The sequence below is a fragment of the Silurus aristotelis genome, assembly GCF_946808225.1.
Source record: "Silurus aristotelis genome assembly, chromosome: 24".
NCBI lineage: Eukaryota > Metazoa > Chordata > Actinopteri > Siluriformes > Siluridae > Silurus > Silurus aristotelis.
The window spans coordinates 4,880,016-4,895,015 of NC_139597.1; the positions used below are offsets into that span (position 1 = coordinate 4,880,016).

General features: G+C 41.2%; 1 protein-coding gene across 28 annotated transcripts in view; it reads left to right on the forward strand.

Annotated features, from left to right (window-relative positions):
• Positions 1-15,000, forward strand: part of sox5 (SRY-box transcription factor 5) — a 244,954-nt gene that overhangs the window by 220,037 nt on the left and 9,917 nt on the right. For 16 of the 28 annotated variants that reach the window (XM_083527975.1, XM_083527977.1, XM_083527953.1 and 13 more), the window contains one exon: positions 10,462-10,633. In XM_083527975.1, coding sequence (XP_083384101.1) covers positions 10,462-10,633 — 172 coding nt within the window. The remainder of the gene's footprint in view (positions 1-10,461; positions 10,634-15,000) is intronic. The other 12 variants (XM_083527961.1, XM_083527964.1, XM_083527969.1 and 9 more) reach the window with 1 other exon arrangement.

Below are 15,000 nucleotides of genomic sequence, written 5' to 3' on the forward strand. Positions count from 1 at the left end.
TGGGTTCTACAAGGAAGGTATATACACTGATCAGGACCACTGATCAGTGTATATACCACTTTGAGTTTGACCCGAGCCAAATTGTGATGGCTAGACGACTGGGTCAAAGCATCTACAAAACTGCAGCTCTTGCGGATTGTTTCCCGGTCTGAAGTGCTTAGTATCTATCAAAAGTGGCCCAAGGAAGGAACAGTGGTGAACCGGTGACAGGGTCATAGGCGGCCGAGGCTCATTGATCCTCATTGCGGCAGACCCCTGTGGTCCGATCCAACAGACGAGCTACTGCAACTCAAATTGCTGAAGAAGTTAATGTTGGTTTTGAAAGAAAGGTGTCAGAGTGGTGTCACAGCACATCACAGTTTGTTGCGTTTGGGGCTGAGTAGCTACAAACCAGTCAGGTGCCCATGCCCATCATAATGTTATGCCTGATTGGTGTATACTGGTTTATTTGCCATTTATTAAAGGAGTCTCCAGTGTCAGTATGTGTCTGGTGCAGCTAAGTAAGTCAGGACAGATGAGTTTCTGTTTTGTCGTCTCTGTATCCGGGCAAGTTGCTTCTTCTGTCTTTGCAAGTGAGAACATAACAGATGTTGATGGAATTATAAATTATTGATTTTATTGATTAAAAATGTCCCAGAACCTCCGATGAATTTAAGTAGGATTGAAACTTTTTTTTTTATAAATTAAAAAAGAAAAAACAATAACTGCTATTCTTTGGCAGGAGTGTTATCCATTTCGGGCATTTTGGGGCAATTTGATGTTTGTGACTTCACCTGGGAACAGTAAATGTGTGTGTGAGTGTGTAACAAGGAATGAGGTCGGGTCTAATGGAGCATAAAGTGAAACTCCATGAATACCAGGCGATGCAGAGATAACAGGCTCCAGCAAAGCTGTTCTTCCCTCCTGCTGGTCTAGTGGTCAGCCTCAGAGCTAGGTCGCCCCCCAGTGAAGCCTTTTCCATCCTGCCCGGTGCACACTGGCACAACCCACGGGGCAACCCGCTGCTGAATAAACATGTGTTTAGCACTCTCACTACCAAGCCTCTGTCAAGACCCAGATCAGAACTGGACAGAGAATGGGGTCTGTTTGAACAGAGAGAGGGCAAGGTCTGGCTCTGAGCCACATGGCTCCTCCAGCCCTCAGCATACTTCATGCGGAGATCGAGTTCTGGCTTCCACAAACAATATGGCATAATTTCTGGAGCAAGCAGACATCATTTGAAGGCTCCCCCTTACCATATCGTTCACAAGTGTGCCTGTGATTGGTCTAAAGAGCATGCCACTTGAGGCTTTTCTTAACCTTGCCTTCAGACTTCAGCCTGTTTGTCTGAACGATGCAAATTTGCTCTGACTCTACCTGTACAACTTTTACACTATCTATTCATTGATACACCTTGATGGTTTTAAGCTTGCCAACTGCTTTCAAATATGTTTGGGGACCCCATTCCAAATGGTGTTTATTTGCCAATTCCTAATACAAATGCCAAAGAAGAAGACATTTATACTTTACTTTGTTTCATATGATTTGCTGAAGCCTCCTCTGGAGAGAATTACAGCAATGAGATTGACACTTGAGAAGTGTCAATAAAAAGATGGCGGCCTCCCTTCCTGAAAGAGATGGTCCTTATTCTCAACATGGACAATTCCTTCACCAAACATGGGGACTAGCTAGGTAACTAATCTTCTGCTCCTGAATTGGAGCAACTGTATTGCCCACCATGTCAGTTTGAACTGGTGTCCTGAACCAACTAACTGCTACCATGGGAGGAGATGGTAGCTTAGTGGTTAAGGTATTGGACTCGGAACCAACGGTTTTGAGTTCAGATCCCAGTTTCACCAAGTCTTTCTGGACCAGGGCATTTACTAAATGTAAACGCTATCCACACCCTTCTAAATGGGTTGGTCTTCCATCCAGAAGTGGCAGTTTTTGTCAAAACATCTTCGTACAAAGCTGCCATGCCTCTATAAATCAGTGACGACTCTTATTTCGTACTTTGCTTCATTAAAACTGTTGCTGGATTCAAAATTATTACCAATACAGATTTGATGAAGCTTCTCTAAACAAACTAGCAAGTGAGAATGCTTTATTTTTATAATGCGCTGACTATTTGGTGAAATATCCCCCTAGCCCACCCTTCCAAATAGAACAGTCTTTTAGAAGTGGATAACTCCTGTCGACTACCTAGGTAGCTCTCTTCCTGTTCTCTCTCTTTCCGGAACCATAAATTTACCCTCATCTTCTCCCCTCTCTCCCTGATGAGTTGCAGATGCCGTATTATTTCCAGAGGCCGCTCAGGCATCTGGCCCCTGACCCCCCGATAGTATAGCGGCCATCGATTGGCTGCGGCCCCCTGCCAATCATCATGCGAGGCGTTTCTGTGTAATGCATACAGCTGCTACTTGGACTCATGGGTGCTTTTCGTTCTCTATTAGCATTTATATGGAGTGGCTGGAGATGGTGAGGGACGAGGACTGGGGTAGCTGAAGTGCTGCTGCAGCTGATGACAACCGCAAACGACGGCTTTGATCATGTTTAGTGCCTCTTCCAAATACAGGAGGTCCAACTGTTATCTAGAAACAGAAATTGATTGTTGCCCCTGTACTATTTGTATGCAAATATTTGAGTCGCATAGACTCTGATTTAACCCCTTAGCCTTTAGCGCCGTGCCAGCGCAACCGATTGTTTGGAGGTGTTAATGTTTAACAATAAATTAAATAAAAAGTGACAAGAGTAACCATGACTAACTATAACTCATTCTAAAGGTCTAAGCCTCAAGCAGAGAATTTAGATCACTGTTTTTCAATGGATAACGTATAACGAATGTATTTGCTGTATTTGCTTAAGCAGTACGCACAAACAACATGCATAGAAAAATGCACTACTTATACAATTATTGTAATAACGAGGCACTTTTGTTAACATCACAGTACTTCTATTAATGTATTGTTTGTATATGTTTTGGAATAACTTTCACATAAAAAAGCCATCTTGTTGGTAAAAAAAAAACAAAAAAACAATGTGGTCTAGTGGTTAGGATGCGGCGCTCTCACCGCTGCGGCCCGGGTTCGATCCCCGGTCAGGGAACCAACCTCAGCCACTCTCAGTGCCGGTCCCAAGCCCGGATAAATGAGGAGGGTTGAGTTAGGAAGGGCATCCAGCGTAAAAACATGTGCCAAATCAAACATGCGGATGATCCGCTGTGGCGACCCCTAACAGGAGAAGCCGAAAGAAAGTTTTATGGCCGGTAGAATATAGTGTTACAATACAAATGAGACCACCCACTAAAAAAAATTTATAGCAGTAAAAGAGGCGGTATCTCGGGCTTCAGTTTACACTCTATAGGGAGGTGCCTTGACTTTTTTTTTATCACCACCTATCATTTCAAACCTTTTCTTTCCAGCTAGTAGCATTATGGAAACTAAATGATTGATGGAAAATGTAGCTAATGAGTGCAGGATTCTTATGATATATAGGAGGACTTTATTCCCCATGTGGGGGAGTTCTTAGTTTTATTATGCTTTAGAAACTCTTAGTGGTCAAAGAGAGGAGCATGTGCACAGTGACACACCAGGAAGTAGATGCAGCTTTTGGTTTTGCACAAACAGCTGTTTTCAGCTCGTTCTAACTGGGTTTTGTTTACAAAAGAGAAAAGAAAACGAAGAAAAAAAATGGACAGTCAATAAGTTGTTTTATCTGAGATTTGCACAAAGCAGCGACGAGGAAAATATTCTTGAGGGAGGAGTAAAAACAGAGACTTGGAAATCTGCATGGGGATGGAAAATCTGAACCTAATTTTCATCTGTGAGTTACAATATATCTTCCTTTACAATTTTTTATAAGAGACATGCTTGAAGTGTGTGTGTGTGTGTGTGTGTGTGTGTGTGTGTGTGTGTGTGTGTGTGTGTGTGTGTGTGTGTGTGTGTGTGTGTGTGTGTGTGTGTGTGTGTGTGTGTATTGTTGGGATTGGAATGGCCGCACATCAATACGAAAGGCCATGACTGTAAAACAATAGCTTGTCTGCTTACCTTGCCATCAATATGAATGCCAAATCAATATCAATAGCCAAACATGTGTAACAAAAGCCTATAACGGTCAGCCATTTATTTCTATGCAGACTGTATGAATAGAGTATGAATGGCCGCCTGAGTTTAGCAAGTGGCTCTCAAACAGGGGGAGGGAGAAAATGATCAGACATAGTCTCAGATAAATCAATTTGTCATGAAAATATTCGTAAAATTTGAAATATAAACTCATGAGACATGTGGCTTTCAACCCAGTACTTTTCCGGATTGCTTCAGGACTGATTTCATGTATTTATATATGAAGAAAAAAAAAAAGTTAAATGCAGGAACTTTATATTCGAGGTACTTCATCATCTATAACTTCTTATCTTTTTTAGAGCAGTAGCAACTTTAAATAATTTTCAGTGAAGGTCAAAGTGTCTTCTTTCCGAAGATATCTAAATTGTGTATGTAGCACATTTTTGTCAAGAACTGTTAACATTTAAAGTTGAGTAGGGCATTTCAGCTGTGAGTCCCCAAAGCTGTGGCGAAGGCTAACAGGTTGCATGTATGCGCATATAATCTATTCATAGAAGAATCGTTTAATTTCTACTATGATATAAAGATAAGAAGTGCGACCATGTAGCTAAAATGAATTTAGCATAGTAGCCATGTTTTTAGTTTCCTTGCATGTGTTTTGCACTTGTTAATTTCGTTTCTGTACAGCGACAGCAACTCCAATGATTTCAGTCATTTTGGATTAGGTTATATCACTCTATTTTTCCCCTTCATTTTCTTCCCCTATTCCTATCCTTTCTTTCTGTCTTTCTTTCTTTCAACCTCAGTCCCTTTTGGATTCTAAAATCTCTGGTTCCACTCAGGGAGCCAGAGGGCAGCATGTATATTTAAGCACTGCTCTGTCCCTGAAAGTCAGTGTGCCCACTCTCCTTCTCTCTTGCTGTCATTTCTTTACACTCTCTCCATCCTTTTTGCTTTCCCGTCCTCTTTTTTTCTCTCTTTTCCCAGTCATTTGGAGTGGTGTTCAGTGTGTCAGACAGCTGTTTGGACCGAGGCACACACAGCTTAAGTGATTTACCTTGAGGGGTTGGTCCACAGCTCAGGAGGACACAAACACACCCACACACTTTAGAATTGGCTACTCTTGGCTACTCAGAATTATTGGCACCCTGAAAATGACATTTTTAAATATGTTAAAGAAACATACAAGAATCGTTTGCTGGAAAACACTGGAACCTTAAAACGTTTTGGAGAGAAAATACCAGCATGAACCTCCTCCTATAAGGTATAACAACGTTGGAGGTGCTTATCTTGGACCTTCTGCCATGAACAGTCTCATAATAAATATTTGTTTCATTATCGGCAGAGAGAAAATGATGCTTTTAAGGGTGCCAAATATTCTGGAATTGCACAAATGTGTATATTTGACTTTATCTGAAGTTAAACTATGTGGGCTAAAGAAAATCCAGAACAATCCAGAAAAACCTGCATAACCCACATGGCTTCAAAATTGTACGTTTTGTAGGGCAGGCTAATGTAGCAGCGAGGCGGGCAAACAAAGCAGCGTTTGCTCCGCCCCCCACTCTCATCCACACGCCTGTTGCCACATACATATACAGTATACTGCAAAGTTTATTCATTACGGTAATGTAAATTGCTCTGTATTGCTAAATTATGTACGAAGTGGTATCAAAAAGGTTCGAGACTAGTTTTGTATCAGTCCAACCGATCGCAGCACAAGGCACACAGTCACAGGGAGCACCGACCTTCATAAGTCAATGTGCCAAAAGACATCGTCCTGTGTACACACATGAGTTTCTCACTGGAAAGTATCGTTTGAACTCGATCTCTATATTACCCCTTTTAAAATGACTCATTAGGAAGAAATTCTGTGACGAATTGTTGGCTACTGATTGCTCACTATTTAGCAGTGTGATTGATAGCAGGCAGAAACTGGCAATGATGAAACAGAGAGAAAATGGGATAAACGCGAATACGCTAGCAAATCCGCAACAATTCCTATAGAAAGTTCTTTTTGAGGAGCTGCGAAAAAATTCCAGGTTTACGACAATGGAGTGTGTAATTATCGCGCTCGCGTGTTCCCAGACTTTGCTACAGGCTCTCGTAGGCGTCTAGGCTATACGATGTATAGGTTCATGGACAGTCTGTGGGTGTAAATCTGTTCTGCTAAAACTGCAAGCTGACCACGGAACTGTTTGGCAGCTACAAGGAAGAACCAGATGAGGCAAGTGTTGCTGTGTGTGTATGTGTGTGCATGTGCGCAAGGCTGTGTGTGTGTGTGTGTGTGTGTGTGTGTGTGTGTGTGTGTGTGTGTGGATAGACACGATTAGGACAAATAGCCAGGCGGACACACTTGTCTCGGTAATTGAAACGTCAGGCAAGGTGATAAGAAGCAGGGCAAATGATGTCACTTACATATGTCAGCACTCTGGCAAGTAAGAAAATAAGACACTGGTATGCTGCATATCATATGCTGGCAGTGCTGGTGTAGTAGAGTTGACACGATCAGTGGTATTGAAGAATCTGAATCTGAAAATAACCAGTGGTGGACGAAATACACAAACCTACTTGAGTTAAAGTAGAGCTACAGAAGGTAAAATGTGACCCCAGTTAAAGTAAAAATTCTTCCATTAAACATTCACTTGATTAAAAGTACAAAAGTATTTGCCTTTAAATTCACTTAAGTATTCAAAATACTATGCTTTTCCCCTTTATCACTGTCACAAGACTCTTTACTTAATCAATTCAGTTTATGTGAAAAGACTCGAATGTGACTCTCAGCACACCGATCTATTAATAGAATGATATTAATGAGTCAAACACTGATTGATATCTAATAAATGATCATGAGCCCAAAACCTTCTTTTCAACCACTTTAAATAAGGCCATGTGTGTGGTGTCGAGTTCGAGTCTGGAGTTTCTTCATCATTTATTCCGCTCTAAATGTTCTGCTTGCTGTTGAACTGATGCTGAACTGCATGTTGGTGACAAGTAGATGCCACCAAGCAACCATCAAAACTAGTTTAAAACAGAGCATGCGCTCGACCCTGATTGGTGGTTTGACCAGTTATGTTTTAATCCTCATTAATAAAAAGGAACGATTAATTTTGCAAAATGTAGTTGAGTAGAAAGTCATATTTAACTTTCACATGTAATGAAATGAAAGTAAAAGTTTACCCAAATGCAAATAGTTCAGTAAAGAACAGATACATGAAAAAGCTACTTAAGTACAGTAACGACTTCCATTTACTTCCTTACTGTCCACCACTGAGAATAGCTACTGGTATTTGAATCTAAAAATATGGCCTCAACTGGAAATATAACTATGAATCCCTGCAGAAACACCAGAACATTGTGCTCTATTTGTATCCATCTTCAACGCATCATCTGTTCATCCCGAATAATTTATTCAGATTTGTTTGCATCACTATTACATCACTTTAGCTAATAACGTGAGCTGTTTCGAACCAGCGCTTGCTCACATTTAGACATCGCGGCTAATGACGTGTTTTACTGCAATTAACACTAAGCAAGTAATTATGGCTTTAGCGAGCAATTTCCGATCTAATCCATTGCTTGATCTCCATAACAGTAGAGCCATGTCAAGGATTGTGTGTGGCACTAACCAAGCCTGGGCATAGCCAAGCACACACAGCTTAGCCAGTCTCTCCAAATTCACCTCTCAGCAGCTTAGCCGCATTGGCTTACGTCCCGCCCGAGGATTTGCCTTGCGGAAGAACAATCCAAGAAAGCAAGGGAGGGGGAAAAAAAATGGGTGCGAAAGAACAAGGCATTATCTGTAATAAATATTTCTTCATTGATTTAGTGACAAGTCCAATGAAAAAAAAAGGGCCAGAATTCAGTATTCGGTGTGAGTAAGTCCTTGTTGTTCGAACAGAAGATCCTCAAGGTTCTCTAATGAGAATGAATTCTATTAAGAAAAAGATGAAAAAGCGACTCTGTAACTTCACTCCACGTGAGCGAGCTCTCCCATGACCCAGACTCAACGCGTTACAACGGCTTGTATCTAAACAGTAGCCGACCAAGAGAGTAATTGTTCACTGTCTTCCTCCTTCCTTTCACAACTATTTCTCTCGGGAGTTTTTCTTTTGGCATCGTCGTGCGTTTAAAAAAAACTTTTTTTTGTCCCGAAGCCGTGCAGCTCAGAACACAGGTGAGGTGTGTTTTTTCGTTTCCGTTCGGAAATTTCATTGGTCTAATGTTATGGGGTTCAGTTTTGTGGCTTGAAGTTTGTGAAACCGGGAAAATCCCAGGAAAAAATCATAAATTAGTCGCTTCGTTGTTTAAGCCGCGGGGTTCAAAACGTGGGAAAAAAAGTAGCGGCTTATAGTCTGAAGAATACGGTAAATAATAATAAATTTAAGCCATGTGATAGGTGGCATTGTATTGAGATAATTCATGCTATTAATGTCACCTGAATGTCACCTGAAAGTTTTGTTTTGGCTCATCAGTGTATTTGAAGTAATAGATTGTGCTGTTTAGCTGCAAACTGCCTCTGCAGTGGTTACAGTAGTCCATATTTGGACATTTTGTTATCGCAACTAAATTAGTGCAATTTCCATTATGGACAGAAATTGTTGGAATCGCTGGAAATAGATCCAGAGCCGAAGCCAGGTGTTCGAGCAGATGTTGCATACTTCGGGTTAATGCATGTGCAGCTGAGATTACTCTGTACTGTTGACTCGAAGCTGCCATGTCAGCCTAACAATGATTGACAGCTTTGATTCCCTACCAACGTAAGTCCATTCAATCCCCACAGGTGTTCTTCTCTCCACACTTTCCATGATTTCTCTGAGAATCTTTCGCTGTGGAGTCCCTGAGCACACAAAGCATTTCGAAAGAGGCGTGCTCCTCCTGGTAACATGGCCAAGTCTTCATTATAATCGTGTTGTCTTGATCGAGCAGGGTGGTGACGCCGATGCATCTGGTGTTGCCTGATCGAATTGGCCCACTCTGTGTTTCTGGTGATGTGATTAGGGCAGCAGTGGGGCAATGATTAACATAATTAGAGACCCACACATGGATAGATGTCCACATGGCAAGACTTTCTCACAACTGGCATAATATAAAGTCACCTGCTGAGTTTTGGATTTGAGGATTTTTTTCTCATTTAAGAATGGTTTCATGTTTAACAAAGATTTTTAAGAGGATTCTGAGAAACATGGGCCAAAAGTTAATATCTAGGCATAGATTAAGGTCCATTGAGGTTTGGATGCTGGGGTCAGCCTTGATACAGCACTGGAGCTCTGAGGGTTAACAGTCTTGCTCAGGGGCCCCAAAGGTGGCAGCTTGGCGATACTTGGGCTTGAAGCACCAACATTTCGATTAGTAACCCAAAGCCTTAATCACTGCGCTCCCACTTCTTCAAGAGTCCCCAAATCTGCCAGAACTCTTCCAAGGCCCCAGGTTGCCACCTTCCCCTTAAATGGGGTCTTGATATGGTCTCAAGGGTCTGTTTTGGAGTTGAAGTAGGAAGAATTAACACATCGTTTGACCATCTGCGCTGATTCTGGGTTTTTTCGCCTGTGCGTCAACGAGAGGTCGACGGATAGTGGATTTTACTTATGCTGATAACCAGTTTGGATCGTACTTTCCGATAACCGATTTATCAACCGATAGATTTTTAAATGGATACTGGATTGATAAATAAAAAAAACATTACACTCTATGTAAAATAGTACTGAACTTTATTACAAAAAAAAAAAAACGTGTATAAAATATGGATATATTAATGAATAAATATAATGATGTTATAAATAATAAATATAGCGCCCTCCGTGCAGCACGCAGTCTCACATGTAAAAACAAACACCATTTGCCTTTAGAGGCCGCTGTTGTAATCTCAATCGGTCGACCTCTACTACACATTTGTAGATAACGGGTTCCTAGGAAGGTTGTTGATTCTTGTTTTTTATGGGAAAGAGAAATCTATGTTTGTGAAGGTTAAGATAGACCATTTATAAGTTTCTCCAGGTTCTGGTCCTCAAGTCGCAAATTAGTAAGGTGCCACATAGCTGATCTTTTAGCATTGTAACACGAAGTGTTCTCCTTCTGGAGGCCCTGTAGTGCCAGGATTGTTCAATTGTGTGTGCATGGCTCTGTATAAGCATGCTCCTTGACACAGGTGCTCTTGCATGATAATGCCCGTGTCACAATTGCTTCAAATTGCATGGGAAACTTTGGTGTGTATAAATCCAGCATTCGAAATTGATCCGGTTTAATCCTTGCTTCATGATTATCGTATCCTGCTTTGGCCTGCGCTTGGTTGCTTTGGTTTGCCCGGCAATTTTATTTGGCACCTCCTTTGTTTCCGAGGAGAAGTGGAAGTAAAAAAAACAAAACAAAACAAAAAAAAAGATCACGCCAGGCCAAACGTGTTATTGCTGTTTTGCCTTTGCAGGACGAGGGCGCTCAGCCCCTGAATCTGTCATCCAAGCCTAAGACATCCGAGAGCAAGTCACCCACCTCCCCCGCTTCCCCACAGGTCCCTGCCATGAAGCTGGGTCCCGGATCCTTGAAGCACAGCGCCCCCTCGAGCATCGGAGGACCTCCGGCCCGAGTCAGCTCCATAGGTACTGGCAGCATTTTTTTTATATTTCTGCTTAATATCACTTTGTGTTCCTGCTGTCGTATATAAACCTGCTCTCCACCTACACATGCCACCCGATTAATTCAGGCATTGTCACATAAGCCAGTTCCTTCATTTGCACATTTTTCTTTATCAGCATTCGCGTTAGCATGTTAATTGATGTTACATTTTTAGGTCTGCGGGGTTTAATTTTGCCGCCGGGCGTATTGTCAAGCATTTATTAGAGTTTAAGTGTGAAGAAAGAAAAGAAAGCTTGTTAAGTAGCAGGAGAGTTAGCGCAGAAGAGAGAGAGGGAGAAAGAGAGAGGGAGAGAGAGAGAGAGAGAGAGAGGTTGTATTTCTAGAAGCTCAATAGAGACACAACGTGCTTGTGACATCCTGTACACGCAATTAGATTAGACAAGCCTCTTATACAACTCCACACGTTACCACGCGTAGCACAAACAACCTGCATTAATGCCACAATAACACAATATCTCACCGCCCTCCGTAGACACCCCTCTCCACCACCATTTTCAGAGTCCTTTCCCTGGTAATCTCTGTGTTATTTCAACAAATCCCAGGATTTAATAGCAGATTAGTGGCCCAGATGTTTTTTTTTCCCCCGAAAAAAAATGAATTAAAGAGTAAAGTTTTTTTTTTTTCCACTACAGGAATCCCGTAAAAGAAAAACATGTCGATTCAAGCTGGTGGCTTAGCTCACAATTAGGCCAGACCTTCTGTGCTACGATCTTTTCCATCTGGAAGGGTCAGGATGATGACTCAGATCCTCATCCCTGCAGTATAGCATTAAAAACTAAAATGTCATAGTGGATACAACCAGAAAAATTATCCTGCTTTCAGTCTTCTCTGCTCGTCCTAATCATAGCTTTCACCTTCCTGGTTCCTCTCGGTGACCCAGCAGAGCGACAGCTGTCCTGGGACTGTTTCCCAGCGTTTCCGGCCCTTTATGCCAACCTCCATTGCCTTCCATCCCTTCCATGTCAGTGCCATCAGGGAAAACACAGCACCTTTGCTTTTCCTCTCTTGTCCATTTTCATCATTCTGAGGCCACCGTTTCTTTAGGAAAGCTACTTTCTGCTCTTTAACTTAAATAGCCTTTAAATAAAAATAGCTAGCTGCGTTAGAAATATTGAGCAAAAGTGGCTAATGGCGCAAAAGATACTTTGCGATCTACAACCCAAATTGCGTTTTAAATAAAAAATAAAAAATAAAACTAGCTAATAGGCAGATAGGAAAGCTATTTAATGATCTACAATAAAATTAGCCTTTCAGTAAAAATAGCTAAAAATGCTCAATGACAAAATACTAAGCAAAAGGGACTAATGACACAAAAAAAAAACATATTGCGATCTACAACTTAACTAGAATTTGGATAAAAATAACTAGCAACACTACAAACTATTTAACAAAAGTCACTAACTGTGCAAAAGATAGTTTGCTATCTGAAACCAAACAAGCCTGTGGGTTGAAATTGCTAGTCAGCTACCTACAAAGCAATTTACTAAGCAAAGAAAGCAAACTGTACAGGAAGTAGCTCAAACCAAACTAGCCTCAGACTAGCTACACTATAAGATGCTAAGCTAAATTAGCTAATGGCAAACATGATATTAGTGTTATTGTTATTATAATTATGTTATTTTAAATGTCTTTTTTTTAATAGTTCAGCTGCTGCTACATTACTAAATCGTATGTACGCTGTCAGCGTAACTATTTTTACCCTTTGGGTAGAAATGAGGTTCTTGCCCCCGTTCTCGCTGTGTAGTGGACTGTACAGGAAATGCCCTACATCCGATTTGGTTGACATTCTGAGCCCATGTAGTTCAACCCGTGAATCTTGGGAATAGAATTTGGGATCAGGTTGCTTTTCTATCTCTCGGTTATATGGGTCGCTTTTGATCTTTTTCAGCATCCCTCTCTGGATTATTCTTATTTTTTCCTCGCTCTGTCCATTCCATGGGTTACTTTAACACCGAACTCATCTTTTCATTCTCACATGGAAGTGCTTAATCCCACACAGCATTAGTGACCAGATTACAGCAGATAAACAGTCGCTAATCCCACACGGGTTTTTATTAGATCCCCGGGAAAGATAGAAAGTAAAGTCTGATATACGTAAAGACACATGCTTGGATTATTAAACTGCAGGAAGTAATGCTTTTATCTGCGAAAAAAGACAGCGAGAAGCTTCAGTGTACATGAAGACAGATGTTCCTGTATTGACAAATTAGCAGGATTCATTTTTTCTTTGAAAAAAATGAATGACAGACATCTAAGGGCAGATGTTTAGCGTCGTTATTAAGCGTGGATCATATTTTTGGAAGATGCTTTCATTAGGTTTGTATGTAAGGGACTAACCTTTAATGCACGATGCAGAGGTAAATAACGGCCTATATTGATTGATTGTCACCTTATAGCGGGGTCACTCACCAGCAAGGGCAAGTTGAAGCTTTCATTCATGTTTGCAGTACAAAACTGACTGAACGGATCATTATAAGGCTTCATTTTCAGGTCTGATGATTTGTTACATCAAGAATTCTGCTGCTCTCAATTGCACACAGAGATTTATTCTACAAAATTCAATTCAACCACAAGCGCAGGGCTGTAACTAGAATAATCAGGGACCCCTGTAAGAAATATAAATGTGGGGCCCCACCAGACCTCTGCCAATATTGTATATTGTACTCTTTTAAAAATAACAAAACAGATATTGTACCTCTGATTTCAAGTCACGGCTTTGGTTCTGTTCGGTACAGTTAGGGGGAAGAAATGCAAAACATAAAACTTTTTTACACTTTTTTAGTATAACTGATTAAATTGAGTATATATACATTTCGCTAGACAGCGACACTGCGCTACTCGAATCCGTACCCGAAACTCGCGCATGTGAGAACTCGATGACTAGCGAAAACTTCCTGTCATGGGCCAAGTTTTTAACGACAATCTAGCGACATGGACATATACTCAATTTAATCAATATAATAAAAAATGTGCATTTATTCGATTTATTGTAGGTTATTTTTGTATATTCAATTTGGGACTAAACAAGACACTCAGTTATGCGAGCTAATTGAGCTGTATCGCCTGGTTTGGATGAAATATATAGCTGGGTATCATCAGCATAACAATGGAAGCTAATTCCATGCCTTCTAATAATATTTCCTAATGGAAGCATGTATATTGTAAAAAGCAGGGGTCCCAGAACTGACCCTTGTGGCACGCCATAATTTACTAGCATTATCCTGGATAGCTCTCCATTTAAATCTACGAAATGGTAACGATTGGACAGGTAGGATTTAAACCAGCTTAATGCCTGTCCCTGAATACCGATGTAATTCTGTAAGCGATCGAGGAGAAGATCATGATCTATAGTGTCGAACGCAGCACTAAGATCTAGTAAAACTAATAGGGAGATGTAGCCTTGGTCTGAAGCTAAAAACAGGTCGTTAGTGATTTTAACTAGAGCAGTTTCTGTGCTATGATGGGGCCTAAAACCTGACTGAAACTCTTCAAAGATATTGTTCTCCTGCAAGTGGTTACATAACTGGGCAGCGACAATCTTTTCTAAAATCTTAGACATAAATGGGAGATTTGAAATTGGTCTGTAATTCGATAGCGTGTTTGGATCCAGATTAGGTTTTTTAATGAGGGGCTTAATAACTGCTAACTTGAGGGATTTAGGGACATGACCTAACGATAGTGAGGAGTTAATAATATTTAAAAGAGGCTCACCAGCTGTATATAACACTTCCTTCAGTAGTTTAGTGGGAATTGGATCTAACTGACATGTTGTTGATTTAGCTTTCATAATAGCATCATACAGCTCTTCCTGTCCTATACATGTAAAACAGTGTAGTTGTGGGGTTGTAAGTACGATTGTGTCGGGAGATGCTGTCAGAGGTTGACAAACAAACTTGCGATTTTGTGGAGTCCCGTTGGCAGTGGGGCCCCTCAAGTTATATGACACTTTTCACCCCACCAGTGACGGCCCTGTACCAATGTATTCAATTTAACATCAGTTCATGGTAGTAACAGTAACCTCACTTCATCGCGCCACACCAGCCTTCTTTCTATTTTTGCCGGCAGTCAAGTGGTCACAGTCGTGTTTGTGTGTGTGTGTGTGTGTGTGTGTGTGTGTTGATGCATTCTGGCCCCACAGCATGCACTATGCTAATGTCCACGGCCCAGAGGCTTGACGGTGCATTAGTGCTGCATGGCCTCACCTGGTGTCTCTATTAAAGTTAAAGGACCCAAACGAGTGTGCACACACACACACACACACACACACACGCGCACACACACACACACACACACACGCACACACACACATACGCATGCGCACACACACATA